General features: G+C 47.2%; 2 protein-coding genes across 2 annotated transcripts; both read right to left on the bottom strand.

Moving 5' to 3' along the window:
* Positions 1 to 8,376: 8,376 nt before the first annotated feature.
* On the bottom strand, positions 8,377 to 11,168 carry LOC117846869 (uncharacterized). Its single transcript, XM_034727977.2, has 9 exons — positions 10,843 to 11,168; positions 10,394 to 10,522; positions 10,145 to 10,274; positions 9,933 to 10,053; positions 9,666 to 9,747; positions 9,394 to 9,444; positions 9,059 to 9,097; positions 8,877 to 8,973; positions 8,377 to 8,744 (listed from the first exon to the last, which is right to left on the bottom strand). Exons 1-9 carry the CDS (start codon positions 11,092 to 11,094, stop codon positions 8,617 to 8,619), a joined length of 1,029 nt encoding a protein of 342 aa, XP_034583868.1. The 5' UTR covers positions 11,095 to 11,168; the 3' UTR covers positions 8,377 to 8,616.
* Positions 11,169 to 16,040: 4,872 nt separating this feature from the next.
* On the bottom strand, positions 16,041 to 18,476 carry LOC117846870 (ALA-interacting subunit 3). The gene is made up of 9 exons (XM_034727979.2): positions 18,314 to 18,476; positions 18,156 to 18,216; positions 17,814 to 17,872; positions 17,669 to 17,743; positions 17,475 to 17,582; positions 17,291 to 17,361; positions 16,875 to 17,175; positions 16,469 to 16,758; positions 16,041 to 16,331 (listed from the first exon to the last, which is right to left on the bottom strand). The coding sequence occupies exons 2-9, from the start codon at positions 18,214 to 18,216 to the stop codon at positions 16,271 to 16,273; spliced, it is 1,026 nt and encodes a 341-aa protein (XP_034583870.1). The 5' UTR covers positions 18,314 to 18,476; the 3' UTR covers positions 16,041 to 16,270.
* Between the last annotated feature and the right edge of the window lie 211 nt (positions 18,477 to 18,687).

Here is an 18,687-nt window from a genome sequence, read left to right as displayed (position 1 = left end):
TCTTCTATCTCTTTCATCGCAGCCTCAGCTTCGGCTTGACGGGGAAGAGGGTGACTCCGGTCCATTACCGAGCGTGATGTTCCTGCTGCTGCATCTTCAAGGACGATTTGATGAGGAAGCAGATGACTTCTGTCAGCTTGAGGTCGCCGGTGGTCGTTGCTGTCCAGAAAATCCCAGATTTGGCGGATGTCAGCAGGGACATGCTCTTGAAGCTCATCGCGATGAGCCCTGATTAAATCCTTGTCTTCCTGCGACAACGGTTCGTCGGAGTACACGAGTCCGATGGCTCGTTCGAGTTCGGGGCTAAGGCGCCGCAGCTGCGGAGAACAACAATATACGTATAGTCGCCGAAAAGGTGATTCCCTTCAGAGGAGCCAAACTAAGAAAGAGAATGAAGGCAGATCTTTTACCTGATTAACGGAGGAAGAGGTAGAGGATGGAGAAGACATGACTGAAAGGCGCACCGACGCGAACAGGTCGGAGAAGATGAAGCCGAGCTAAACAGGTACCCTCGGAACGGTCACCTAGGCCGGTGTTTATAAAGAAAGGAAGGCGTGGGTGTTTGGTAAGACGCGTCCCATCGAAAGTGAAAAAGGTAGTAAATAAGGGGGCGCCGTGAAGGACGGTCAAAGGGGTCATTAAATGTTCGTACAAGAGCTGCCAGTGCTTTTACAGGATACCCAGAAGGGCATTGATAGCTGTGATGGCCCGGTGCCGGATCTGATCGGCAGAGTCCAGGACCCGTTGGTCATCTTCTGCCGATCCGGGGACTTCTGACATATGGCGGTGGAGTTTGAGGGCTTCGTGAGCCAGGTGCTGCCTCTCCCGTTTCAGATCGGCGATGACAGAAGGGAGTTCTTGAAGCCTCTTCTCTTCGGCGTCTATTGCTTTGTTCACCTGCTCCATCTCCTTGGCAAGCTCTGCCCTTCGGCGTTTGAGGTGATCTATCGTGCTGACGATCCCCGGGCGAGAGTCTTCCAGAAAGTGAATCCGTTGATGCACCTCTTGAGCTTGATGCTTGTACGTGGCTTCTTCTTCACGAGTCTTGGTCAACTTGGCGCGATCGGCCATATGGCGCAGGGCCCTAAAGACCGGAATCCTCATTGACTCAATATACGCTGCCGACGCCAAGGCCTCTTCCGCTTCTTCTGGTACTCGCCCGCTGACGTCACCAAAAAGTTGCCGAATCGGCGAGGCGTCTTCTACCAATTGGCCGATGTCCTCTTGAAGAAGGGATCGGATAATTGCGAGTTTGGCACGGACGTCATCAGGGACGGAACTCAAAGTGACCTGGCGAGAGGCGACTTCCTCGTCATCGGAGAGTGCGACCGCAAACGAGAAAAGGCTGTTGTTGGGGGTGTCCTGTTCCTGAAAAAATAGTGAGTTAAGAAGAAGAACAAGTCAGCCGATGATGATAGCAAATCGGCCGAGTAAGGGTGAAAAATCTCTTACCTCCTTGAAACGGATTTCTTCAAACTGCATTTGGGAGGTCGTTATCCTCGATTCAGGGGCTGGTACCATTGGTTCATCAGAGGTAGAAGACTCCACCATGATTGGTGCTTTGCTCGGGCCAGCTTCCCGAAAGATGACCATTGGTTGGTTAGGTGGGGCACTAAGCGTACCGGGGACCTGTGTCAAAAGATTGAATAAGAATATTATCCAAATACTAGAAGAATCGGTTGAAGAGTAGTATACCTCGGCAGATGGAAGCGTGGGTGTGTTGGTGACCGATTGGGTTGCTGCCGATTGTTGTGAGTCCACAGAGGTGATTTGTGCAGTCTAAAATAAGATGAGTCAGTATAAGGATGGCAATCGGTAGGATCAGACAACAAGTTTACCTGCATAGCCTCCACGAGTAATGATACAGCGGCCGCCCCAGCTTGTGTGACGACTTGAGTATCCACTTCTCCAGCAGCTGGAAGGGGCAATGCAGCTGAAGTTTCTGCCGATGTGATCATAGGAGGGTTGGCCGGTGCTATACGAGCTCGTACTCGGCGACTGGTCTTCTTGGTAACCTTCTTCCGCGCCTGCTTCGATCGGCCGGCAATCACATCCACGGAAGGGGCATCATAGCCGATAAGGGGGAAGATGGTGTATGGGTGATGGTCCTCTATCGGCCGGCTACTCCGACTGTGTGTTGGGGGAACGCGGTTTTCAGACTGAAGCAACAGCAAGATGTTAGTGTACATATTTAACTGCATTAATAAAGGAATGAAAATCGGCTAGGGGAAAAAATACCTCGGCGTTCGGATCGATGTTGGCTGGATCGAGGAGATTGCAGTATGTCGATGCAGAGGTGCAGAACAGGTACTGTTTCCATTCGGCCCACCATAGCTTGAATAGTTGGACAGCAAAGGGGGCTACTATCCAGTCATTCAAGTCTATGGTACTGGAGTCTGGTATCTGATCTCGCAGCCGACTGTAGTCTAGACCCTTGGTGAGCTCATCTCTGAACTTTGCTCGGCCGACGAAGTATGCCTGAATCGGCAGTTGACCCATGCCGAATTGTCGTGCTGCAACAGAGGGGTTGTAGAATTCATATGTAGGGGCATCCTTTCCTGAGAAGAAGTTGGCCGGTAAGATCCCCGGTTTAATTAGTTCATCTGTGAGGTCTTCGTCGAATCGGCCGGTGGTTGAGTCGAAGCAAGAGGGGAGTTCAAAGATTGGGTCATCTCTCCGATAAGGGAACCAGACGGTTGCATCTTCATTGAAGCCGTTATAAAAACACCGGAAGTATTCGGCCACCTTGGTAGCAGAGTACGGGCAACCAGAGAAGGCTGATGCCGCTTCGCCAAAATACATACACCGGCGTTGGACAGTAAGATTCTCTGCCGATTCGACGCTGGGGAATGTCATGTGTTCCACTCGCTGTTGAGAGATCTCGCTCATGTATAAGTTCAGCCATAAGTTAATGAACCATCAGGGTCCACCTGGGTTTCCAATCGGCTCCCCTTGGGATAGCTTGATGCCGATTTGGTGAAGCATGTGGTAGACTGCTCCCAGTAAGTGCTTTCCAAGAGGAACAGAAGTCCCTATCGATAATACTTCGGCCAGAGCTTGGGTATTGGTAGATGGACCAGCTGCTCTCCCACAGAAGAAGTGCTTCTCTAGCCACATCATCAGGAAGGCCGTATACTCTCTGTTCTCGACAGATCCGGCCCTTTTGTTGCATCTGATGAAATCTTTCCACCCGCCGATTCCCCTTGTGTCCAGCCGATGTGATGTTGAGGCTATAAGGCGGAAAGGGGTGTCCGGGGAAGAAATGTCCAGGCCGGTCAGCAAGACTACATCGGCTAATGTGGGGGTCATGGGTCCGTGTCCAAACAGGAATGCGTTGAAAGCATCGGACCAGAAGTAAGAAGCTGCCATCACTAACGGCTCATTCCGTTCCATTTGGGACAAGGATAGATCGATGCATTGGCCAATTTTGAGCTCGTCCCATTGGACCTTCTTGGAGGCGGCTATCCGCTGGTACCATTCCCTCCAACCGGGAGTTTCGTTCGGCCAGGACCTAAAGGTACCCGACCAGTGATCTAGGTCCATAGTTGATTGTTTGAAGGGGATCCTATGGGTTTCCAAATTGATTAAGTCGGTTGGATCTGGGTTTCCCATGGGCCCAAGGCAGATAAGGCCGAGGTTTTCTGTAAGACGAATGGTGATGCGATGCCTAACCGCCTAAAAAGGAAAAGGGGGTGCGAGGGTAAGAAATAGATCTAAAGTAAATGCATTACTGATAAGGGAAAGTTTCGGTAATGACCTCCGGGATGAAGCTCCTCGTAATCGGCGGCGTCGCCGATGCAGCTGCAGACGATGAAGCCGCCAATGGGATCTCGGATGAGGCTTCAACTTTCGCTGATGGAGCTCCTTCTTCCGTCGATGGAGCCGCCACTATCGCTACTGGAACCTCCGCCGAAGGCACCATTTCTGGAGCTTCGCGCGTTGGTGAGGTGCCTGAAGGTGCCGCCATTGGAAAAGTAGGAGGGAATGCGAAAGGAAGGATGCGCTGGAGAATTGGAGGATTTAGAAAAGTGTTGGAGGGAGAAGAAAGCCGGTGCGCTGAAGAAGAAGGACGTGAGCTCGTAACGAGTACGAGATGTGCTGATATTTAAAGAAGGTCTCAGAAGGGGTAAAAGTGGAATTTTTACCGCGCCGGCGTTTCGAGTTTTTAGCGAGTAGTGGTTGTCGTGGGCGCCCGTTTCAAAAAGATTGCAATCATCAGGTTGGAAACCGCGAAACAGAAGGATATTTTCATGGCGTCTGTTTCGGATGGGAAGTTGAAAAGAATTTCGAAGTAAAGACTATGTTTTACTCCGAAACTGGGGGGCATGTGTTGACGCCAGATTTTGACACGAGTAAAATCGGCGTTAGGAGAAGAAGAGATTGGAAGATGCGGCGAGATACAAGGGCGATGATTGGAAATCGGCCAATTGATGCTATAGTCGAGGATCGGCCGATTGATCCAGGGGAGGATCTCCACCTCGCCCGACCCCTGAGGCTTGGGATCGGACGCGCCCGACCCTCCAAGGGAGGATCTTCGCCTCGCCCGACCCCTGGGGTTTGGGATCGGACGCGCCCAACCCTCCAAGGGAGGATCTCTGCCTCGCCCGACCCCTGAGGTTTGGGATCGGACGCACCCGACCCTCTAAAGGAGGATCTCCGCCTCGTCCGACCTTAGTCCTCAGGGTCGGGATGAGTCTGAGCCCTCGACATGTGGGTCCTGATCGGTTACCCCCTTGCCAAAGAGGTGATCGGCCGATTAGGAGGTTGGAATAGTTGGGCCGATGTGGGCTTAAAAAAGATTATGAAGATGAAGAAGGGGTCAGCCCATGAAGCGCGTGAAAATAGTACGAATCGTACTTGTAAATATTCATTTTCTGTTTAAACTTAGGGATAGAGTTCTAGTCGGATAAGAAGTCGTTTGTACGGGGCTATAAATAGCCACCCTTATAGATCTGTATTCATCATCAACTCAATACAACAAACTACTATTTCCTCGTTCTTACTTTCAAGCAGGCGACTTCGCCAATACTTTCTTCTTTTTCACGAGTTCGTACGGGTTGGCGGGGCTGCATCAACTTGACCTCCGGCCGATCTTGTAAGTTCCGCTTATCGAGTAAATTCTAAGCTTTAACTTCGGGCGCATCGCTGTCGTTTCGTTTAGATTTATTCATCAGTTATCGATATTTACTAGAATTCTAGGTTTTACCTGTTGTTCTAGTCTTATCACCAGTTATCCAGCTAGGAATCGATAATTTCGGCTTTTCTTGTACTTCATTATTTAATCTATTTTATACATAGCCGATTAGATCTGTTCCTAGTATTGCTACTGTAGCGTTGTCTAGATTACTTCAGCAGTTTTCTTTACAAACGTTGCCGGGTAATCGGCTGCATTATAGCCGATTTCTTTATTACTGCAAATCGGCTGAATCGCTGATAAGCTTTCTTGAGATCGGAACCTTAGCTGATCGCAACCCCTGGGAACTGACACGTTTATTTCCTTGCCAATCAACAGGTCAGATTGGCTGGCACGCCGCGCGAACCGCACCAGGGCGATCACCCGAACAGGAGCTAAGCAGATTCTCCCGGGTCGTGTGTCCGACGCTGGGAATTCGATTAACTGATTTCTAGCGCCAACATTATGTAACCTTTGACTCCTACTGGGGCAATACCTTCCCACCCTATAAATATAAAGGGCCACAGCCGATTGAGGGCATCCCATCGAACCAATCTACAATTTACTTTTATCTCCTAAACTCTAATCCTTTTCCAACCTCCATGCTGTTCATCTACTGTTCTCCATGATCATAGATGGCGTTCTAGGCTTGCTGGTCGACCTAGGGCATACCGGCGACGTCCACGCCTTGACAGGGTCCCTCTCGGGCGAGAGCTTCGACGGCCTTCGTTAGTTTGCCTGTAAACTAGTCGTTCTTCGCCACGTAAGTGCGTTGGTTATCCCTTTGCTGGTTTGCTTGTAAACCTAGCCGTCCTCCAACACGTAAGTGTGGTAGTTACCCCCTCGAACGACCAGCTCGAGCTAATCCCGAGAAAACCGGTCTGATCGGGTTGCGGTCTGATCGACCTGTGCAACATCTTGGCTATTCGGTCTGTTCACGACCCACACGATCTAGCGCACCCGTGTGTTAGCTAGAAAAAGCGCCAACAAGTACCTCATGTATCTACAATTTTTTTAAAAAAAAACACATGAGGTATGTATGGATGCATGTAGGTTCTTTGCAAGTCAAAACCATTTTAGCATGATAAGAAAATGAACTTGGCTGCATTCATAGCCACATATGAATATATGATGGATGATGATGGCTAGCTTATGATTTTTTTAACTGTACTGGTTAAATAAAATAAAATGTGTTGCCCATATAGTTTCTTCCCGTACGTGTCAAGCTAATTATTCTTAACGGGTGTTTAGATTTTAGCTAATTATTTTTTAAATGGCGAGGGCATGTCATGTTCCTCGAAAGTGAGGCGTTGCTGAGTGTGTATCTGTGTATACGAGCTTATATGTTCGTATATACCATGTTAAAAAAAGAAAGGAGAAATTATCGAAAAGAATAGTACGGTTTAGACTGAAGCTGCCACGACTTACGGCCGATCGAAATGCATGTCCGCTGCACAATCGGCCGGCCCTGTGCCCCTGTCCATCGTGGTCAGGCTCAGACGGACCAGTAGTAAAGCAAATCAGATTCCACGCAAACCCAACTGTGTTGAAATTTAGAGGACGAGACCGATGCACAATCATGCCCTGACACGCGCTGCCGATCGCTTCCAGTCCGCGCGCCCCCTTGATCAGCACCGTGCGCGCGCGCCGCCGGCTGGCCTGCCCAAGCATCGATCCATCCATCAGCTATTGGCACGACAGCTAGCAGCATCAGCCAGCGTGTGCGCGTCCACGTACACCGGCGCGCGGCTGCTGGCTGCTGCTGTTCCCGGCCGCTCCCAGTCCCAGCGGCGGCGGCGTACCAGCCTGATCATCGTTCGTCATGCGGCGCGCAACATGATGGAGGGCAATGAGGTCCCTCCGATCCCTCTCCCAGCAGGCCGATCGAGAAGAGCAGCAGGGGAGAACATGCTCACGGATATCCTATATGTATGCTCTTCTTTACGGCCTGCATTGCTCGCCTTTGGTGCCGTCGATAGATCGGCCGCCTTTCCATGATTCCATCTCCTCGATCGCTGCAGTGGTCTCGCAATCAGGACCGGGAATAATCCGCAAAAGCCAGCGTGACCATCTTCATGGCATGCTACTGCAGCAGCACGCTCTTTGCCCAGCGCGTACGTACCCCGGCGCGAGGGCGTGTAGCTTAAAGCACGGCATGTCTGCATTACGCACGTAACGGAGGATCTTTGGCAGGAAATGGGGCCAAGGATATGGTCATGTGGGTGTGTAATCTTTTTGTCGTTTTTCAGTTGCTTCTTCTGTACTAATATACTTCCTTCCTTGAAATTTCAGGACATACTCCTCCGTTCGTATTTATAAGGCGTACATGCATACCAAGATTCAAAGTTTACGATTTTTGATAAAAATTTAGCCAATGGTTTTTTATTTTTTTAATGTAAATTTGACCTGGTTGGATTTGTAATCAAATGTACTCTCCAATGATTATAAATTTATAACTATAAATAATATAATATAAGATAAATTAACGATCAAAGTTTAATTTGGAAGATCGTGCTATGTCATACTATGAGAGTATAAAAAATGCATGTACCTCTAAATTATTTTTAGTAATAATAGTTGCATATCAGATAACAAGTCATTTATTTACGGTAATGATTCACCAATCAGCTACCCTTATCATATCAATTTCAGGAAGAATTAAATGAGCAATTATCCAAATGTGCCTACGATGCATTATATCGCTAGAATGCTTTATATTATATTACATGACGGACAGAGTACGCCTGACGAAGCTCTTGCCAGTTACTTTTTTTAAACGAAAAATTAGGCCAAGGATGATATATGGACCAGAGAAGGCCTTAATCTTGGCAAGGCACATGGCAGTCAGCCTGCCTTTGTTCTCATAGGTGGGCATCATCTAGAGTCCTGGACCAAGGCATTGTTCTACAGCATATCCTCGGTTCCTCATCCGCTCATCGTGCCCTTGCAGCAGCAGCAGCAGGAGGATAAATAGAACCCCTGCACAGTGATCGATACCATGTGTGCCTGCCTGCACACACACGGGACAAATAGTCATACCATACGGGGAGCCCCAATTGGTTTCTGAGCGTGAGATTCAGATGTGCAGCTGCATTGCTGGGCAACTTCTCCTTTGGCAGATGTGCTGCTGGCTGGGGCTGCTGCCAAAGGAAATTTGCCCCGGAATTCATCTGCACAACCACACACAAAGGCGGAAACAGACCTTTGATTACAATGTACTATATATTTACTGCAACGGTGAATGTACATATATGTGCACTTGTTTTTATTACACCTTGAATGTATATATAATACATTTGGTGCTTGTCTTCTACAGGTTATCAACATCACTACGTCTAGATTTACAAATGGAGCGTGGGTGTGGGCTGGGAGCTACAAACAATGACACTGTACAGGTAGCCAAAATTCGCCAAATAATGCCACGTGTTTCTCTATTCTGTGGGCTAATCCTTGTTGCCCACTGCCTCTGGAAGTTTGTATGTTGGAGGCCTGTCTGCGCCTCGCCTTGAGAACTCTCGCCAACGTCTAGCAGCAGCAGCCGCCCTCTTGGCTCTCTCTGATGCTTCTTCCTCTGACAGCACGCACCAGGAACAATCAGATTCAACAATACAAGAGTTGATACACAGACAGTAAGTCGATGCGAATTTCAAATGCTACAAAGTAATCAGGGTACTTCTGAGTTCTGACAATCTAGTAGCATTACCGTTGTTTTCATCTCGTGGTGGGGGTCCCCAGATATCGCTCCAAGACCTGCCTGTGTCCGAATTCTCTTGGTTCACCATCCGTGTTCTGACCTTTTCCTGTAAAAATATGCAGAATTACATTAAAAACATTTATATTTTGTATTTTAAAAATCATTTCATAAGGTGTAGAAACGAGTAGTACCAAGATTTTTGCTTGCCTCTTTTCCCAGCGAACACTTGCCTACCACAGATAGAAAATATATCAATATAAGTTGACATTTAACAACAGACAGACAAACAGTGTTGAGGTCCAGAAGAAATTATACTACTGATACGATTGCAATTTGGTAACCACAATATTGATTGTATGGTACGAACATATTATTTTGATTTTTTCCATACAGAGAAATTAAGTTAGTTTGTGAGGCCATTTTTCTTACAATTTACATCCATGACAAGAGACTGGAACCTTGAGAGCATGCCATGGGGTAAATTAGACAAAGCAGAAAAAAACTACACGAATAAAGAGATAATTACCATCCGAAAAACATCAACTGAAGCTCCCATACCAGAAAGCATCAAACCAACCTGCTCAGATTTAAAATTTCGATTAATGTACTGCTAGAAGAATATCGGATAATACCACCAGAGAATTCTTCAATTATAAATTCATTACTGCAATATACAGTATACATCACTTATCTAGAAATGCATATTAAGCGAAGGAATTGCTCTAGAGTCAAACATGACAATAAAGCTACAAAGACCACACAGAATTAAAAGTTCCATCTGACAGAAAGTCTACTTACATTCACCCTCTCTACTCTACGCATCTCATTCTCGAGGAGTGATAGTTGTGCAGCGGAAGTCCAGTGGATACAATCGACTGGGCTGAGAATGAAAATAGAAGAAAGTTTGGAGCAGAAACATTAGCATACGCATAACTTGGAAAACATAAGCAACATATTCACTTATCTGTTCTGAAATCTGAATAACTTGCAAGAACGCTTTCAATAATGCTGTGTATAACTACAAGACCTAACAACTGAAAAGATTTAAGCACTTAAAAGTCTCACCAGCTATCAATGGCATCCTGAATTAGTTCTGTGCTACCTGACTGGGAGTAGACCCTTGACCTCCCAAAATCTTCCTCAATTTGGAAGACGTTAGGGCAGATATTGGCACAGTTTTTACATCCTGCAGCGGTGTGCATCCACAAAGATAAATGAATTATGCTCCTCATGATCCAAAAGAGAATCTTCTATTCAGAAGAGAGCTATCAATATACCAATGCAGGTAAACTCATCAACGAACACATGATCCTTGGGTGCACTGTCATCAAAGAAAGGGTTGATTGCTGTTGCTGTGTACCCATGGATCTCATCATACACTGCACGTTGCGCTGGATCGCTCAGCACCTGCTCTCACGCACCCCAGTCCCCATGTTAGTTCAGTGCAATGACAAATTTCAGGGCAAAAATTCCGCAAAAAAAAAAACGCAGCTGCATAAATGTAAGACTTGACTGCTGGCTCTTACCGAGTAAACCTCGTTGATGAACATGCAGAAGTTAGTCACGTCAGGGTCGTCCCCACTAAGGTCGGGGTGGCACGCTTTCATGCAACTGTAGTATGCCTTCTTGATTTCCTCAGGGGTTGCATCTGGCATCTGGTGGTAGAGGAATCCCATATTAGGAGCAAACTCACTATCTCAGAGACAAATAAGATCAGGAGTATTATCTGAACCTAGATAAAGAAAAGAAGTAATCATTTCCCCCCTTTTTGGAAGTAAAAGTAGCATTTTGATTCTTCCCCAAAACTTTATATAGCATGTTAACAAAATTACGAACTTATTGCTACCAAGACAAAATAATTTAGCGATTATTCACAGTGGTTTACTCCAAAGAACTAATTATTTCCTCTTTGACCAAATTAAATAAACTAAAGTGATTGCTAAATGGCGAACCAAAGGTTCCGGCGTATACTTACCACACCCAGAACGGAGTAGTAATCGTCGGCGACATCCTCCTCCGGCCTTTCGTAATCCGCTTCCGTTGCAGTGGCACGGATCCTGAGATCCCTCCTTCTCCGCGCGCTCCAGCTCCCCTGCCGGTCGCTCCGTACGGCTCCGGCGAACCCGACGGTGGCCAGCTGCGGTGTGGGGCGGGAGCAGGGGAAAGAGCGCGGCAGCGCCACGAGTGGTTCGGCGAGCAGCGGCGGCGAGAGGAGAGGGGGAGCCATTGGTTAACCTCCAGCAAGATCGGACTCGAACGAGGGGGGGGCGGCGGCAAGGGGTTTGCTTTTCTTTGCGGGACTGCGCTGTGCCATTTTGACACTGCCTCTGCCGCCACTAATTCTTCTGGTTCAGGTTTAACGGAGATCTTTTTTTACAAATTGGACCTTGCAATACTTCATATTTTCATATAAAGATCTTCTGCCAAATTTCAAAAGCTTATCCTTTATTTTTTCCTTCTGAAATTCTCTCTTCTTTTTTTTTCTTTAGCACGGTACATAAATGTGAATGCTGGTATACATGCACGCTACTACTCCGACGATTATGCCGTCGAACCGGAGACTTAAACCTAAGTAGACCATAAGAAAATCAACCTAGCTACTCTCAGTTTGCAAAATTCTTATATCCTTTGCAGGCCAATATACCACTAACTATCAAGATATTTCTGTATGTGAGGCTTAGTTCCACGTGCTGCTGAGTGCAGAAACACTAATTAAGTCAACTTTCTTTACTACGACACCTTGCTAAGTTTTGGGAAACATCATCAGATGGATAGCTGATCAGTTGTACCTTTGCCTCAAATACCATGCACCACGGTTCTTTAGCTCCAAATTCCACGTGCATTGCACATTTATGAATTTGAAATTGACATCACATAAAAGCATTTTTCAAATATAAATCTAATGGTACTAAATCTGTATGGCCTGATCTATAATTCATATGCTAATTATTATACGGTTAAGGAGCGCCCACCTAGATAATAAGAGAAAGAAAGAATTTCCATACATCCTTGCTGAATGCTGATACGCATGCTCCCAAATTTCCTCCTTCCTGAATCCTGGCGCCCCCAACGAAATACAAAAATTCAGAAGGTCATAAGCCTAAAAAATGGCAACTGCCTGACTAGACGATTCCGAGCCGCCAGTAGCCCAGTAGTGAGCCGAGACACGACATATGAACGACACTTTTGGGTGATTTGGCCCCACCTAGGACGTTCTGTTTCTACATAGATCACGGTCAGACGGGCAGAAACGTCAAGCAAGCACGGCGATTGCGTTGCGTGGGGAGCTCTCCATTCCCTCGCGCGGTCGTCTCGCCCTTGCTTTTCATCCGACTTCTTTTTTGTTGCTGCTTTTCACCCGACTTGTGACGGCGAAGGCCCCGTTGTTTTTCGGTTTTTCTCCAGCCTCCCGGACTACCGAGCTGCATACGTACACGACACGGAGTATCTCGCACCAAACCGATGACGAGTGGACCTGCCATGCCAAATTGACCCGGAGTAGATCGTGATCGTGGTCGTCGACTCGAGCTGCCATGCCAAATTGACTCGAGCTCGGATGGCGAGGTTGCCATGATACCGATGTGGGTGAGCAGAGGAGGTAATGGGAGGGAATAGAGGGCGCCGGGCCTGGGAGGAGAGGGGCGGCGGGGGAAGGAGGAGAAGGCGGCGAGGGAGGAGAGAGGGAGAAGAAGAGGAGCTGCACGCCTGCATGGGTGGGGCGAGCGGCGGCTCAAGGTGGGAGCCGACGACGGGATGAGAGGAAGAAGAGTCGAAGAAGATGAGTGTAAGTTATGAATTAGTTCTTGAAAAAAGATTTTATTTGTAAATTAGTCCCTGAAAGGATTGTAGAAAGGATTATAGGTCGTCAATTTTAGATATGCTGTTTGAGAGGACAGCTTTAAAATATCTAAATTTTTCTCTCTCCTATACTAGAACTGATTTTAGGCTATACTCTTATACACACAGTTTGCATCAAGGTTACACACGTTTAGCACAGCAAGCAGTGCTACCCCCACACTGTCACAGCAAGCAGGAGAACTGTAGAGGCATGTATCAATATTGGAGATGAACAGGCTGATTCAGTTAGCTTATGGAGGGTAACAGCTCCCAATAACTTTTTTACATGGTTAAGGGGGTGTTTGGAAAGGGGTGCTAAACTTTAGCACCTCACTTTTAGCACACTTTTAGCACTTGAACTCCCAAACAGGGGTGCTAAAAGGTGAGTGCTAAAGTTAGCACCCTTGTTTTCTTTAGCACACCCAAGGGGTGCTAAAAGGTGCTAATGGGTGCTAAAAGTGGTCCCCAAGCTCACTTTTTCCCTAGTTGCCCCCTCTCTCTCCTCTCCACTTTTCCCCAAGCCAGTCATAAATGAGGGCAATGTAGTCATTTCTCACCCAATGTGCTAAACTTTAGCACTGTATCCAAACAACCTCAAGTACTAAACTTTAGCACTCCATTTGATGGTGCTAAAATTTAGCACTGTGCTAGTTTAGCATTGTGTATCTAAATAGGATCTAAAACTTGTCCAAACTTTATCACCACGTAAGCCTACCTATAGTAGGTAGTTATATTGCATAAAGAATCGGGGACCATCCGTTTTCGGCGCATGCTTGCTCGCCGCGTGGCTTCAGCATTGCGCTGGTAGCCAATCGCGCCGTCGATGCTGGGCGGCAGGCGTTGATTGCCACGTGTCCGCCAATTCACGTGCCTCCTACACGAGGCGTCGTCCTTGCGTCGCAAAGAAATCGAAGCCTCCGCATGCTGCCAATGCTACTGCCATCCCCTCTCTCTTTTCCCCAGGATGTTTGGATACGTGGTGCTAAACTTTAGTAGGATCACATCGGATGTTCGGATACTAATTAGAAGGATCAAACATGAGCTAATTACAAAACTAATTGCACAGATGGAGTCTAATTCACGACATGAATCTATTAAATCTAATTAAGTTTTGTAATTAAACTATGTTTAATACTTCTTATTAGTATCCAAACATCCAATATAACGTGTGCTAAAGTTTAGCCAGGTCCCAACACCTCGTCAGATCCGTCCCCACGATCTCGCCTCCTTTGCGTTCTTCTTATAATCCTTTACCTCCTCCGCTTCCTTAGATGTCGTCGCGGGGTCCTGCAAGCTGGCTTTTCAGTCCAACCGACCTGTATTCATCATCGGCGGCCGTCCCTCTTCTCCACCCTCCGTTTGGTTGCACTAACAGCCTTCCCCCTCTTCCAGCCAACGGGCTCCTTACCATCATCTCGGGAGATGTTGAGGCAGCAACTTGATTTGGTATCCCCCGCTAGAGCCGACCTGATGCTGCCAGTCACGGCCATGCGGCAAGAGCAGCGTGCTGCCGCGAGCGGTCTTTGAGGGGAAACTGTAAGCTGCATCTTCCTTAGTTTTGCAGGTTGTAGCTGCAGTACTGCTTCCTCCCGTGCGCTCATCTCTCCGCTGTGGACGCAGCCGAAGGCTTTGGGAACTGGGATCGACATCGAGGCCGCCGTCCGCTCCGCTAACGATCTCTGCACCTTCTGCGTGTATGCAAACCATACGCCATGCATCCCTCTGTCTTTGTTGCATTGCTAGGACATGGCTCATTATCCTCCTCTGCTTTCAATTTTTCTGCACATTCGGAAGGATCGTAGGAAGTTCCAATCGTATGTGTGTAAAATGTAATCGATGTGATTTCCGGTAGTTGGGCCATTAGGTTAGGCGTCAGGACAAGAATTTGACGCACCAGAGCTGGAGGTTGGAGCTGTAGCATAGACGAGTTGCTTGACAAATTCTTGCTGTGTGTGCTCTGAAGCAACCTTGCCAATAACTGTTCTGTTTTTCCATGGTGGCCTCCAATAGTCCAATTGCAAGTGCGGTTCTAAGAGCAACAAAAATCCTTTACGGCATGTAGTAGCTTTTGTTGGAGATTTCATGATGATAGGTTTAAATGTTCAATTTGTCTAAACTTAGTTCAGTTCTAAAGGTGCTTGGAGCATACATTGGAGCATACATAAACAATTAGTGTCGTCAGAGTTGACCTCTGTGGTAGGTTCCTGATCGATAGATCAATGCAGACTCCAAAGGTCCGTAACATTGTGTTGTTGTGACGGTTGTTGTTGGTGACCTCTATTTTTCCCTCTTTCGATTTCTCAAAAAGGGGGAAAAAAAGATGGCAAGCGAATGACCTTTACATTGCCTTTTGTTTCGCCTTTTTATCAACCAGCAGGAATTTCATCATATGCATCTATCCATGTGAACCTTAGTCAGTCAATGTTAACATAACTATCTACTCTCAGTTCCTTATAGTATTATTAAAACAGTGTCGATTCAAAGTGCGTGGGTTCCAAAGTTATTTTCATGATGATGAGCCTTTCTATTTGTACCTGCACTTGTGTGCCTCTTTGCATATTTTACAGATTGTATGTGTTTACAGACCTTGACGTTTGTATCTGATTGTACCAGTCTTTTTGTACTTCTGCACCTTCCTTCATCTCCTAAGTCCTAATTAAGATATTTCTTCGCTGATAGCAGGTTCCATGGTGTAACAATTTGATGTAGTCTGTTTGCAGCAATCCCCCCCCCCTAATTAGATGCTTTGAACTATTTCAATTTAGTCGCCCATTAATTCCCATTTATCCATAGCCTCATATGTTACCTAACAATATCCTGTGCAAGAGACCAGCCTATCTCATTTAACCTCTGAAAATTTTTGCCTTTTTTAATTGCAGTACACCAAATACCAACTAAACTATGATTGCCTCAGCTTTGTGTTATCATCCTCAACGAACACTTGAAAAATCAATGAGACAAGAGAACTACTGTACATCCACATTATCCATTCAGTTGATGTGGCTTGCACTGCCTAAAGTTAGCTAATTCTCTTTTGTCCAGGATTTGGATCACTGATCTATCTTTTCTAGGACTACTGTACCTACTCCGTTTGAGGTCGTTTTCGCAATGATGTACGTTGAATGTATGCTCCCTAAATCGCAAATGGAAACCTAACGAAGAACCTCTTTGATGTCTATATGTACCTTTTGTCATCTACATTGTTACATATGTTGTAGCTCTACTTCTTTCATGCCTTTCTTTCAAATATTAAAAATAAATATGTAAGGAGTACTATAGGAATTGAAAACGTAATTTGCATAGCCCATTAGCGTTCGTAACACCAGCTATCGAAACAACAAACCAACAAAAAATCCTAAATCCTCGAGACGACCATGCAAGCGTAATGCACGTGGACGAAGTAGGCGCGGCGTAGCGCGCCTCCCTTCCTAGTATATCTAGGGCATGACAAAACAAATGGACACGAAGAACAAACAACTTGTAACTCACAGGAACTTCAGCTGTGTAGACATGCCACTGACAAATTCCTGTGTACATGCACTCTGCACAGTGGGCTTAGCAGTCTTTCAGTTTGGATGGTCTGGGTTTTCTTTGTTCCATGACAAGTACGCGGGATCTCCAAGGGTCCTGAAATGGAGCATCACCAAGCACCAACACAGCCGCTTCAACATTTTATATTCTGGTTGAAAAAAAACCCAGAAATGTGCTCCACGCACGTGAAGAGTGTCGCGCATTACGATCAGTCCAACGACGCGACGAAGTACCTTGGCTTGAGCACGTAGAGGACGACGAAGCCCATGGCGAGGAAGAGGCAGATGCCGCCGATGGCCACGTACGCGGCGCCGATGAAGTTGTTCCTGCCGCCGATCCAGGACGTGGTGGACAGGACCAGCGCCTTCGTCCCCCCGAAGCTGTACGTGTTGTAGTTGTTCTGGATCACCACCGTGATTTCATCGCTCGCCATGATGTCCGTCTCGATTCTTCCGTAGAGCTTCCTGAATGTTGGGAGTGCGGCGGTTCTCATCCAGACTATGAGGTCCTCCTGCTCACTCAACTGAAGAGAAAAAAAGGAAAACACAAGCGAAATCAAGGAAGAAATGATTCAGTAGCATCTCAAGATGATGGCTCTGATCGATCAGAACAGATCGAAGAAGAAGCTTCTGCTCTTACCGGTAATTTCTCGTTGAGCTTAGCACCACCGACTAGACCGCCCTTCTGGAAATTGCTGGGGTAAACATCGCTGCCAAACTTTTTGTTCTTGTCGCTGTCCCAGGCTATGTTCTTCTTGTTCACTTCAACGGCCTTCTTGTTGACAGAAAATGAGTAGGTGTCGTTGAACAAGCTCCATGCAATGAGACCGCAGGGCACAATCGGAGCGCCGTCTTGACTGGTGGCTTCAGGCTCACAGTTTGTTATAACACTCGCTGAATCCTTCATCCGCAATTGTTTGTCGTTTCGGCTCTTGACATACCTGGGGTTAACATTACATGCCATTCAGTCCGACAATGGCCTGTTTGGTTTGTACCTGACGCAAAATTCAGTTGACAGAGTTTGTATAATGTAAAACATGAAGTTCTAGGGTTCACCGGCGATGATTCTGATAGAAGTTTTCAAGCTGGTAGTATATGTGTACTGGCCCTTTCATTGGTTTCGGCACCTGAAAGACGATAAATCTCACCATCGTTTTACTTACCAAATGCTTGAAGTTTGCAAGCTACACAAAGAGATCATAGGCAAGAAACAGGTTCAGGTCGACAATGGCGTACTCACAGTGATCTTTCTTGTGCACGCTTTATCTGTCTTGGTATCCTGAATGAACCCGACCTTGTCGTTCGCAGATATGCACTCGGCATCATATCGGTCAACCAACTCAACAATCTGTGTGCAAATCAGGTTAACAGACAACCAAGTGCATCACATAGTGTTGCAATTGAGGTTTCAGAATGAACGTGAAAGCTGCATACGTCCTGTGATGCAGAAAGCGAAGCGAGACCTATCGGGACGAAGACGATGCCAATAAGCGAGAAGGCGCCAATGACCTAGGCAATGCCAATTCTTCATGGTTAGAATTGAGAACTTTGGAAGTACAGAAGATGGTGTAGTGCTTACGATCCCAGGAGTCAGCAGTGGCTTGCATGCTGGAAGCTCCTGCTGTGTAAACTTGGAATCTGCACACAACGAAGGGACCTCAATCGCAGAAACATGCATCAATTCCCCCAAGACATTAGGCATTTGATACTTGATGAGATGTTAAAACTGGAACTAATTTCGAATCACTAAGTTTCCAAATAACAACATCCTCTTCATTCTTCACCATTTCGCATCACAAAGTGAAAAAGAAACAAACAATCTGATATTTACAAAAAAAAGAAACGCGTTCAGAATGTATATGATGATGAAATCGAAAGATCAATCAGAGAGAACGAAGGTGGGGAGGACAGCAGCGCGTACACTTGGGCTTCTTGGACCGCCGCGAGGCCACGGAATCGGTCTCCGATCCTGACGAACTCATCTACACACGCAACCACATCGGCGGCGATCAAAACACGACGGGAATCGAAGACACATTATTGCCTCCTAAATCCTGATCGGAAACTGCGTATTTTTACCAGGCCGCAGGCAGGGTGATCGTGACGCGAACGCGCGATCGAGGTCTATCTCTACCGGCCGGATCGAGGAGGGTTCGTCGCGAGGAGGGAGGCCTGCAGGTTCGTCACACGGGGGGTGCGAGCCCCTTCCGTATCCCGGGGCCTCTTTCGCTGGAATGGCGTAGCGGAGACTCCCCGGGCGGCCGCCACGTCGGGCCCAATCTCAGCCGTCCAGTGACCGAGCCGAGCCGAGCCGAAGGTAGGCAGAGCTAGCCTGGGGAACGTGTTCCGCCGCGTGCGTGCCGGACGCGAGCTTTCGGTGGACGGTGTCGACGTCGTAGCAGGAGCGGTCACAGCAGCGCGACGGCGACGCGTGAAGCGAACGGCGCGGCGCG

This window comes from Setaria viridis, chromosome 3 (assembly GCF_005286985.2).
Source record: "Setaria viridis chromosome 3, Setaria_viridis_v4.0, whole genome shotgun sequence".
Classification (NCBI taxonomy): domain Eukaryota; kingdom Viridiplantae; phylum Streptophyta; class Magnoliopsida; order Poales; family Poaceae; genus Setaria; species Setaria viridis.
This window is presented reverse-complemented; position numbering and strand designations above follow the sequence as displayed.